This window comes from Sinocyclocheilus anshuiensis, unplaced genomic scaffold (genome assembly GCF_001515605.1).
Source record: "Sinocyclocheilus anshuiensis isolate Anshui unplaced genomic scaffold, SAMN03320099.WGS_v1.1 scaffold51, whole genome shotgun sequence".
NCBI classification, from domain to species: Eukaryota; Metazoa; Chordata; class Actinopteri; order Cypriniformes; family Cyprinidae; genus Sinocyclocheilus; species Sinocyclocheilus anshuiensis.
In genome coordinates this window covers 2,439,589-2,451,706 of record NW_015548296.1, presented here as the reverse complement: position 1 = coordinate 2,451,706, position 12,118 = coordinate 2,439,589, and the positions used below count along the sequence as shown (strand labels likewise).

General features: G+C 35.6%; 1 protein-coding gene across 1 annotated transcript in view; it reads left to right on the top strand.

Annotated features, from left to right (window-relative positions):
- Positions 1–12,118, top strand: part of LOC107655957 (membrane-associated guanylate kinase, WW and PDZ domain-containing protein 1-like) — a 140,866-nt gene that overhangs the window by 90,777 nt on the left and 37,971 nt on the right. The window contains exons 4-10 of the mRNA XM_016443591.1: positions 1,476–1,682; positions 3,551–3,767; positions 4,864–4,946; positions 5,659–5,694; positions 9,445–9,502; positions 10,256–10,341; positions 11,404–11,520. Of these exons, the coding sequence (XP_016299077.1) occupies positions 1,476–1,682; positions 3,551–3,767; positions 4,864–4,946; positions 5,659–5,694; positions 9,445–9,502; positions 10,256–10,341; positions 11,404–11,520 (804 nt within the window). The remainder of the gene's footprint in view (positions 1–1,475; positions 1,683–3,550; positions 3,768–4,863; positions 4,947–5,658; positions 5,695–9,444; positions 9,503–10,255; positions 10,342–11,403; positions 11,521–12,118) is intronic.

Genomic DNA, 12,118 nt, shown 5'->3' with positions numbered 1-12,118 from the left:
CTCTAAACTATAGGGAGCCCTTTTACATTACTATAAAGTTACAATTAACAACAGAGCCCAAACTTAAATTGAATTACTCATTATTTATTTTTTAAATAAAATAATCAACACTCAACTTAAAAAAAAATATGCAAACATATAAATTGCACATAATGCAGTTTTTAAATTAACTTCTAAATTATAAAATTTCTATTTGTTGTTGAAATATATTCATTTACACAGTGGCTGTCATAACTTGTCACAACAGATTTATTTAAACATAAATTAAATAGCCTAATTAAGACATCACCATAGTGATGTTATAACAGGTAGAGTAAAATATAAAATGAGTATATAGCTTAATATTTTGCGAAATGCTCTTCTCTAGACTTAATTTCTCTGGCAAATAACGAGCTGTGGACATTGATGACTTGCCTAAGGTAAATGGAATGCTACGTAACATTTTGTTTACAAGCTGTTTTATTGACGTCTTTTCACGGTTGAACACTGATATAGCGATTGCATGAGGCATGAGATGTTCATTCATGTTTATTTCGCATTAAAACTATTAGTAAAGAGGAAGGGATGATCGTGCTTGCGCTCCGCGCTACAGTTTGAAATGATGTGCCTATATAGTAATGTCATGCCACATCAAAGAGCGTCAAAACTCCATTTAATGTTTGAATTTCCTGATAAAATGGACATCATTTGAAAGATGGGGCTTTTTCTTCTCAAAAGTAACAATATATAAAACTGGAAGTTTCCAATGAAGTTCCACTAGTGCAGTGGTTAAAATGCTGAATTTGTTCGGTACACATGTGGACAATCATAATTATTTATTTCAACATATTTAATCCCATATTTTCCGATTATCAATGTCTCAAATTTACTTATTTAATAAGTGACCTGACCTAGAAATAGCGCATAACCTTTTAATAATTCTTATTCATATCAAATTGTAACATTTTATTTAACATTTTTTTTAAATCAAAACTTTCTTAGAATTAAACTTTTTATTAGTTAAACTCTATTTATTTATTTGCTGGTTTATTTATCATCTAATATTTTTATTATAATTGATGAAAAAAATTCACATAAAAAACATTAAAAATGAGTGTTTAATCATTAGATACCTAACAAATGACACTTTTGTCAATAGTTAAAATCTTGACATCTTTATTTTTACTCCATCCTGCTGTTGTGTTTCGTCAAAATGAATCTCTTTATTAATATTAAGGTTTATCACTCGGCCTGGCGTGGTTGAACTCTAAATGTATTACTCTGATTTAATGACGTGAAGTGCTTTTCTTTCAGACAGACAGCTCTGTCCATTGTATGTGCTCATTACCATGATACCATTATCTCCCTTGAACAAACTTCACCAAGACAAGCAGTCATTTTCATAATAGAGCATTTTCAAAACCCCACATCATCATGTCTTGCATTTCCTTTAACCCTCCTGTTCTGAATGCTGGTAATATCCTCTTGTTGCCTAGGTAACTATTATGGAACACCCAAGTCGCCCAGCCAGCCCCCTAGTGGGAAAGTGATTACTGGCGATGCTCTGCAAGACAGCCTTCCTGGTTCCCAGCAGTCGACCCCACGCCGAACCAAGTCCTACAATGAGATGCAAAATGCTGGAATAGTGCCTACAGAGACTGAGGATGATGATGAGGTTCCTGAAATGAACAGTAGCTTCACAGGTCAGCAGCGAGCCGATTTGTTTGCCTTTCCGTCTGGCACATGGGAGAAGGGATGAGTGATGCCTGTTTGTTGCTTTCCTTTTCCTTCGCCATTACGATTCAGGGAGGAAGGGGGAAAGAGCGCCATCTGGCTGTGGTAGAGGGTTTTGTTTGTGTTCGAAAACACTAAGATGGACTCTCCTTGTCTATATTTATTGATCTGACAGTTATGCTCTACCAACTTTCACACTCTGTATCAGAGTATTGGATGGGTTGCATTTGGATGTGGTGTTCTTAGAGGACGTCTGTCTCTGAAATAGATTGCCGTGTGATATAGCTGCTGGTCGATGAGAGGTATTGACATCTTCTGTGATCTGATCAAAAGTGGACAGCACTAATTACAGGAGTCAACAGTTTCGTGATGCGATTCTATTACTCAAATCATATTCATATGCACATTGTGTACTGGACAACAATGAAGCACCGCCCGTTGACCTGTCATTCAATCGTTATGCTAAAAGAAGGGACATTTACCCCATCTGAGTAGGTACACATCTAAGGTTTAGTTAATAAAGCTGCTCAACTACAGTAACACTGAGCATTCTAAATGTCACGTTTGCTGTGTGATTAGAAATTAGGAGTATATTTGGAAACAGTGCTTTTTTGTGCTTTATGAAGTAACACACTGGCAGTGAATTATGTATGTACACTATCGTTCAAATTTTTAAAAAGAAGTGTTTAATGCTCACTATTTATTTGATCAAAAATACATTCAAATCAGTAATATTGTTAAATATGTTTACAGTTCAATTAACTTTTTTTGTTATTTGAATATATTTTAAAATATAATTTATTCCTGTGATGGCAAAGATTAATTTTCAGCATCATTACTTCTTTAGAATGATTTCTGAAGGATCATGTGACATTCGGTGATCAGAAATCATTCTAATATGCTGATTTGCTGCTCAAGAAACATATTCATATTATTATCAATGTTGAAAACAGTTGCTGCTTAATATTTTTGTGCATGTGAAGTATTTTTATCCAGGATTTTTGAAAGTACATAAGCACAGCATTTATTTTAAATAGATTTTATGTAGTTATAAATGTCTTTACTGTCACTTTTGATCAGTTGAATGCACCCTTGCTGAATAAAAGTATGAATTTATTTAAAAAAAATAATAAAAATCTTACTGACCTCAAATATTTAAACAGTAGAGACACATTTGAGACATGTCACTATTACTAGGTGTTAACAGCGTCTGACAACGGTTCGTCTGACAACTTGTTTGAATCGCCTAAAACGGTTGTAAATACCAGTAAATGCCTGCTCCTTATTACACAAGCTCGTTTCTGTAAGCATTTACTTCGAGAGTATATTTGACTGTATGATAATTTTTTTTATATTGCATGTTATTTTCAATATCCAAGTTAATTCTAGGGCCCTTGATTTAGAAAAGGCAATAAGCTGTCCTATTCATACAGGTTCATGCCTTTGATTTGGCAGAGTGGTTTGATTTAAAGCCGCTAATTCAGTCAGGCATGCCATGCAATTTAGTTGAGAGTCGATTTGTTTAGATTCCTCACCTCTTCAAGAAGGTTAAGTGTGAACTGTTTACACTCTTATTGATTTGAGGGGATGTTGGTGATTTCATTTTTTGGTGTGGCTAGGAGAGTGTCAAGACAGCCAGGTGTCGGTATGCGTATTTGTGTACAGTAGAGTGTGAATGGTGTTTGATCACTCCAGAGTTTACAGGAAGTGTAAACTTGCAAATCATTAGCTGTAGCAAAAGTACATTGCCACAGTCATTTAGGATACAGTTCTTAACCAGAGCCTTGTTGAACTGAGAGGGTCTGTATTTGTGTAGTGATCTTCTGTGTGCATGCAGGAGACTCGAGTGAACCGGACGACCACCCCTCTGTGCGGCCCTTCGCCCGTGACTACGTTCAACCCTACGGGCTCAACAACACCTCGGCGTCAACCACGGAGAGCTCTCAGAACACACACACACACCCCGGCTATCCCACGGAAGAGGAACCTCAGGGGCCTCTACCCGAAAACTGGGAGATGGCCTACACTGAGAGCGGAGAGGTCTACTTTATAGAGTAAGAACCAACTGCTCTCTTTATAATTTTATTAGATGGACATTTACAGTGACCACGAACATTTTTTGGACTCCGCAGACTTGAAAAATACACAAATGTCTGCATAAATAATGCAAAATATCAAACCAAGTAGCAATTTATTTTTATATTTCATACTTTCATACTGAAAATATTATTATATTTCATAATTAAATAAACTAAATTAAGAACAAAAATGAATAAGGAAAAGACAAAATTGAACTAATATGTATTTTTGAATTAAACTAATTCAATTTATTGTATTAAAGTAATAGCAAATATGGTCAGATGTATGGAAATTGAAAATAGGGTAACAGATAGTAAAAAAAAATCAATAGAGAAGTTGATAATCAATTATAGGTCAACAGATCAATAAAAAAAATCAAAAGAGAAGTTAATGCATAAATCAGTCACTTCATTCTCACAAATTAGAATAGCTGTATTTTCATTTTTATCATAATTTCTGTGTTAATTGGTTATAATAATGTAATGTTATTTTTTATTCAATATTTGCTATTGTTATTTAAGTTGTAAATCTTTTTTTTTCATATTTAATATCAATAATATTGATTAATATTTAAACTTTAATATATTTGTTAACTTATTTATGATTGCTTCTTGTTGTTAAACATGTTTTTTAAAATAATTAATTTCTCAAATGGGTGTCATACAGAAGTGACATTAGATTTAAGAAAAGTTCTAAGATCATTTGTTTGAAGATGCAACTTGGTTTGATCTTTCGAATTTAAAGCAATGAAATGCATACATTTTCAACTGTGCATTTTACACGATTGTCCAAAATTCCTTTAATACGTCTGGGAAGCACTATGGCTATTTTTAGATATTTTTATGCATAGACAGATTGCACTATAAATTCCTGAGGTTACAGTAGTTTTGTGTTTCTTATTTTAAGTTTATATATTGCTACTGGCAGTTTTTCAGATATCAACACAGGAAGTATCAAACTTTAGTATACATTTTCTTGCCTGCTGGGATGCAGAAAAAAGCCACAGGATGTTGTTCTGCAGGCATCTTTTAGAACAATGCCTCACTGTCTGTATTCTGCATCTATTCATAGCCACAACACAAAGACAACATCCTGGATAGATCCCCGATGCCTGGACAAACCTCAGAAACCCCTGGAGGAATGTGAAGATGATGGTATGGATATGTGGTTGAGTTTTTGTCCGGTTTGCTTGTGCAAATATCAGTTTCATGGTGACATGCATTCATAACGCTTACTTGTGAGTGTTTTTGTAGTGTTGTGCATACATAAGCTTTTAGTGTTGTAAATCTAAAATTTGAAGTAATGTTTGTGTCACCATAGCAAATACAGCTTCAGACCTATAGATAACCATTCATGCTCAAGCCCTCACATCATCCATTGTAATCTCATGGTAGCCTGTAGATGGCGCTCTGGAGCTGTCATAGCTATAACAGCCAATCTCATACCCTGTGACAAAATGACTAAGGCAGCAGCTACAATGCTATAAGGAGGGTCTGGATTATATTGAATCTCCTCACACAAAAACAAATGAACCTCCAATTCCAATCCCTGTGCAGTGGAACCTGGAGTGATTTCCAGAGCAGTTTTATGATTATGCAGAATATGATTTTCAGTTGGTCAAATCTCATGCAGTAATCCTGTATTAACTCAGCCACAATCCAGATCATTTTGCTATTAAAAATGCCACTAATTTTACATTTTATGATTTGCATAAGAAAAACTTTTCCATTGTGTATATAATATGGTGGCATAATTATAAAGCTGTGAGCTGTAATTTTGCTTTTTTTATCAACTAACCCTCTCTGCCTCTCTTTTTCTCGCCCCACTTTGTGCACACCTGCTCCCCTTTTACTCCCTCTCGAGAAGAAGGGGTACATACAGAGGAACTGGACAATGAGCTAGGTAGGCCACTATTCCAAGGGGAAATAAACCCATACAGACACAACCTGCATGTTTTTTTTTGGGGTGGTAGATCGATGTGTCTGTGCTGCTTTTGGGACCAGATGTTTTCTCTCAAATGCTTAAAGGGGTCATATGATGCGATTTCAATTTTTCCTTTCTCTTTGGAGTGTTACAAGCTCTTGGTGCATAAAGAAGATCTGTAAAGTTGCAAACACTAAAGTCTCAAAACCAAAGAGATATTCTTTATAAAAGTTAAGAGTCAGCCACACCTACCTAAAACGGCTCGTTCTAACACGCCCCCACATACCTACGTCACGATCTGGGAAGATTTGCATAACGCTGCCCAAATGTTCATGCAAAGAAAGAAGGCGTAACTTTTATTCTCGCTGTAGTATTGTTGACGCTGCAGCCATGTCCTGAAGACGCTGTGTGCTTCCTTGTGAAAGCGAAACTACTTTGTTTGGTCTTCCAAAAGAGGAAAATAATGTGTTTTTTGAACTTTAAACCGCATAAACACATGTCATTATACCAAATACACAAAATAATGTTCTTTTTAGCAGCATCATATGACCCCTTTAACATAATTATGAAAACTCACCTCACAATTGATCCCAGATCAGTGCAAAGGGTAACGTCCACCCACAATGCACCTGCACTGCTGTGTTTCAGTCTAGTTGTTTGGTTTTCGTTTTGGAATGACCGTAAAACACATTTCATTACTTTCAAACAAGGTTCATTTGGGATGTCATTGGCACTGCATGGTATAAAATATTCATTGTTACTATTTCTACCGCTGAAGCGTTTGCAGTTTAACTCAGGATTCTCGCAGCTGGGAGTGGTTCTGTTTTCATTATGCATGCAAATAGCTCTAGAGATCCGAAACTATCATGATGAGCTAATGGTGACAGTCAAATCATTGAATAATTTGTTGCTTTAATCAGTTTTACCATCGTCAAAGCACACTATATCAACACGCAGAGCTCTCTCTGCTGTTCAGTGTCTTTGTAATTGAAGGGCTGATTCATCATTAGTAACGGATTAGGTGATGCAGGCAGTGGCCTTGAGAAGCCCTGTGTTTGTGTCCGAGGCTGATTGGAAGAGCACAGTCAATAGCTATTGATTTGAGAAATCGGAGCCATTAAATAGATGCCGTGACTGTGGGATGTGGGCAGTAGGTACGAGAGTATCCGGTCGCATGGTAGAGACTTGATCCTGTAGAGAGGGAAGATGGGATGCAAACAGATTAATGACCAATTTGTCAGTAGAGTCACAGTAATGATGTGGGGGAGAAGGACAGGACTTACTGGCTAGCAGTTGCTTTTGGTTGGAGGTTACGCTCTCTTCTTCACCAATCAATATATATATCAATATATATCAATGAATAATTGATCAATTATATTATATTGCTGGGTGAAATTTCATGATGCAAATTCTTCATGTGAATAATTTTTAAAAAGAAACTACAAAAAAGGATAACATTAAGGTTCTTTTTGGTGACATTAGTTAATGTGAACAGGTAACAATGAAAATTTGTTAATTTCAACACTAATACATTATTAAATTCAAATCAAATTAAAAGTTATCTGTTAATAATATTTAATGGAGCTGCGCTAACATGAACTAACAATGAACTGTTTTATTTTTATTAACTAACGTTAATGAAGATTAATAAACAAATGTATTGCCCATTTTAGTTACACAGTAAAACAAAAACCGTAAAAAAAACTGTCAAACCAAAAACCACAAAATTACAGTAAAATATATTTATTCAAATAAAGTGCAAAAACAATAATTTTACAGAAATTTTAATTACAAATTTTAGATTATTTTACAATTTTCCTTGAATTTTCTTGAATTTCCTTGAATTAAGATATTTTACTTTATACATTTTTTGTTCGGCAGTCATTTTACCATTTTTTTATCATTATTATTATTTTATTTTTTATTATTTTTACAGTTTAAAGATTTTTCCCTCTTTGAATTAAAATATTTGACTTTAATTTTATGGTTTTTGTTATGGAAATTTAAAGAGGAACATTCCCTCTTGCATACATATATATCTTAATCACTGCAGCCAGTGATTTTACCTTTTTTTTTTTTACGAGATTTTTTTACAGTGTAATGTTAGTTAAAGCATCAGCTAGCATTAAGTAATGGGACCTTATTGTAATGTTTTAGCAAATAATCTAGTTGCAAAAATAATAATTGTTAAACAGGTTTCCCCAAAAACTCCCCCTTGCTGTTATTGGTCAAATAAAAACATAATCCCGCCCCCAAACTCATGCCATTGGTTGATCCCATGTTGCTATGTGATCTGTTGCTGACAGATCAATAGGTATGTCCTAATTCACATACTTTTCTAAGTATGCACTGTACTAAGCCATTTTGCATTATGTGATTGTGATATTGAGTTACTGAGGATTTCAAAAAGAAAAAGTGGTCGACATTTATAGATTCATTAGAACAGTACAGGAGTCAGACGTATTTGCTATTGCTGCTCGGGAGAGATAATGAGTTCTTGCTTTCACAAAAAAATTTGAAATGTGTGCTGCTTTCATTGGCCTATTGGAAACTGGCACTGGCAAGTTTTCTTTATGGGAGGTGTTGTAATGAATTTCCTGTGTGCTGCAGGCTTTATGCTAATACAACAGCTCTGTGTCCCAGGCGCTGGAAAATTTCAGGCATTGCCATGGTAAAGAAAGCGATATTGTCATATGCATGAAAGCACATTTCAATGTCAAACGCGGCTGAGCCTTTTCATGATTATTCTATTATTCTAGGGAAGATATGTTGTGTATCATTTTGCCTTAACAGTGTCGCCATCAAATCTCTGAGTATCTTCTGTTGTTTTTGTACACTTGTCAACCTTGCCTGAAATATTCGGTGCGGTTCGTATTTTTGTTGATTGCCAGGTCAAGAGATTTGGAAATGCCGGGGAACATATCTGCTGTTTATGTAAATATCACAAGGAGGATTTGTCAGAGAGCTGTGTCTTTGGAGACAAATGACAGACCTGTACTCAAACTTTATACAGTTATTATAGCATATTCTGTATCTCTAGTCTGATGTCTCAATTAATATGGAATTCCTCGGATATTCCTTGAAGAGTTTGCATTACATTTCATGAAAGTCTGAGTTTTGTTTGTCAGTTATTCTCCTTTATATCATGGTTACCTCGTGTATATGTGTTTATCTTTTTTTAATTCTTTAACGCTTCTGTGTGTAGAACACTAATTCAGCATCAAGCCGTCATTGCTATCACTCAATGAGTCACTCAATGCTCTTTTATAGATTCAAAACCATCACTTTAACAGTAGGGGATGTTTTTATTCTGTTCTTCATGCAAGGAAAAAAATAGTGTTTTCTGTTTTTGTTTTCTTTTTTCCTGTGGTGGACTATACATCTCTTTGACATCATAGAAATAAGTCAGTGATTTAGTAAAGTGATATGACAAATAACCAACACCTTAGAACATCTGGCAACCAATCAGAATCAGGCATTCTGCAGGGCAGTTGTACAGATGTTTTTTTTGTTGTTGTTTTTAAGATAAATGATGCAGTTTTCATGATAATTATGTAATCTGCTAGAAATGGTCATTATAGTTTGAAAACGTCTAGCTTGTTAGTTTGAAACCTCTTGAATTTTAATTGGTTGAAAAATCAAGACATCATTTTACAAAGGACTTGATAAAAGCCTCATTAAATTAGTTTTAATGAGCTGAAAATGTCTTCTGTTTTGCTTCTTTTCCAGAGCTGCCCACAGGCTGGGAGAAGATTGATGATCCAGTGTACGGGGTGTATTATGTTGAGTAAGTGACTCAATATTACCTTCAAATCATCTTTAATATATGACATCATCCTGAAACATGAAAGAAGCAACCACCATCTTTTTGATTGGGTCTGTTCTGTTTCGGCTGTACTTTGTTACTGTTACCATTTTGAAATCTTGTTCTCTCTCTTTCCCTCCCCTTCTGAGGGACCCTTGGGTTTGTAGCGCATAAATGTGAATGCATTCATATGTTTTGATGTTGTTTCAAAGCAATAGCTCAGAGGCAGGAAGCCTTCCGGTTTTTGTCTTTGGAGATGTTTACGTACATTTTGAGCAGTATTTGCCTAGTAAATTGCACAGGCCGTTTGGAAAGTGGCCTGGATCGCAGCTGGGTGCGCTCTGTATTTTTTGGTAAATGTGGTGATGGAGTTTTATTTTTGGCTTTTGATCGGTGTTTATTGAGCTTGTCTAGTCTGGTGGAGAGATTTTGCTTTTAAGCGCATTAGATGAGAGAGAATAGCACACTTTCCCCCCCCTCAGTTTTAAATGAATTCTAAATGAATGCAGAGGCTTTCAGCCATAGTTTAAGCCTCCGTTATTGCCTTTCCTCTGAATTAATTCACTTTATTTCTCGTCCGCTTACCTGCTCTCCTTATGCTCAACCTTTACATGCACTCTCATTCTATTTCCTGTTTCTCCCTCTGGTTCTGTTATTGACTGTGTCCTCTGCTCGCTCATCTTTATCACCTTTCTCTCTCTCTTTCTCACTCTCTCCCTTTTCTCCACCTCCCAGCCATGTTAACAGGAAGACGCAGTATGAAAACCCAATTCTGGAGGCTAAAAGGAAGAAGCAACTGGAGCAGTCTCAGCCCGCTGAAGGTGAGCGGTATATCCAAGGTTCGATTCAGGCCCAACATGCCGCCATTTCTTTCTTTTCTTATACGTTTCTGATTGTCCATGTTTGTCATTTAGAGTTTTGTTGCAGCTTTGGTTTCGGAATGGTGGGATTACAGTTAATCTTTTCATGGCTTAAGTTTTTAATTTATTTAATTTGGCTATTTCACTGATTCATTACTGCTGAAAACAGTGCTTAGGGTTTTTGTCATCAATGTTTAATTCTTGAAAGAAAACAAAAAGAGAAGTCTAACATCAAGTGGATACGGGTGATTTTTTTTTATTTGAGGACACAAGACTTTGTCTTGCATTTTAATGAATAAATGATAATGTTTTAGGCTAGTTTGTCTTTTTTTATTAATCCTGCTTATTCATTTTATTCCTAGTTAATAACAAGGAGAATCCATTATTAATGTCAACATGAAATGCCATTTGCGATCCATTTTTCTTCCTTAATGTTAATATTAAATATTAAAAAAGTAGCCTTTAAAGTCACAATTAGCTCATCAACTTCGTTTACTTTCTTAATAAAATAATAAACCCAATAATTCTGTCACCATTTCTGAAAAAAAGAAAATCGTCACTCGTGTTGATCCAGAAGAGAAAAATAATTTCCTATGTCACAACTATGCTAATAAACTGATTTTGATTCTGAAAGTCATACAAGTTTGGAACTTTACCTTTAAGAAAATGAGTTATGAGCTCATGTTAAAGGCTACTCAATGGTCTAGAAAGTTCTACTGAAATGCAGGTTGCCATGCTGGGACATGTCCTTGATCTTGTTCCCAGCCAACTCAGCTGAATATTGCTTTCTTGATTACCTAATAACTTCTCCCTCAAGTTCAAAAGTATCTCATATTCTGCCACTGCTTGTGATACAGTACTGACAATATGCAAGTTTTACACCTAGAGGAAGTTAGGACACCATGGGGGCTCTAAAGGTGTAAAGCTGGCAGCTGCACAGCCTCAGTATTAGTTTGAATAGACAGGAAATGCGACTGGCTTGAGAGACACACAAAAAAGGAAGTGCACCCTTCACTCTTTCAGAATGGATAGAGGAGCATTCGACAGGAGCACCGCTAGCGAGCTATGCTGCTAACCACCAAGAGACTTACAGAGAACCCGGCACCGCTCCTCCACTAGCATCCCAACTGGGGGCTAAACGTATGTGCTGCCTCCGTTTTTTGTTTGTAACAAACACATACACACCCGTGCGTGGCGTATTCCTCTCTGGACATTCACTATTCACTCACTCCTTTTCACTTTTTCCAAGTCTTCCTTCCCTCAGCTCTCTGTCTCTTCCGTCCCTGTGTTGTTTTATCGCTTGATGATAAGCTGCTTATTTAAAGATTTAGCAAACACTTTTTTTTTTAGTGGAAGATCATGCATTTTCCCTCACACCATTTGCCATTTCTCTCTGGTGTCTTCATGTGGGCACTCGTTCAATTTCTGTGGTGGCTTTCTATAATGTTAGATACAAAAGATGCATTATGGTCAAAGTCAAGGATGTGTTGAATTAGTGAAGAGAAATGCTGTCGTTTCAAAAGATTGTATCAGTAATGATTTGACGCTTGAAAATTCAGCCAAGGCTTATGCTCTAAAGAATATGAGTATGTTAGAAAAAAATTGACCTTGGACCAAAATTTATATATATATATATATATATATATATACATACAGTGGGTACGGAAAGTATTCAGACCCCCTTAAATTTTTCACTCTTTGTTATATTGCAGCCATTTGCTAAAATCATTTAAGTTAA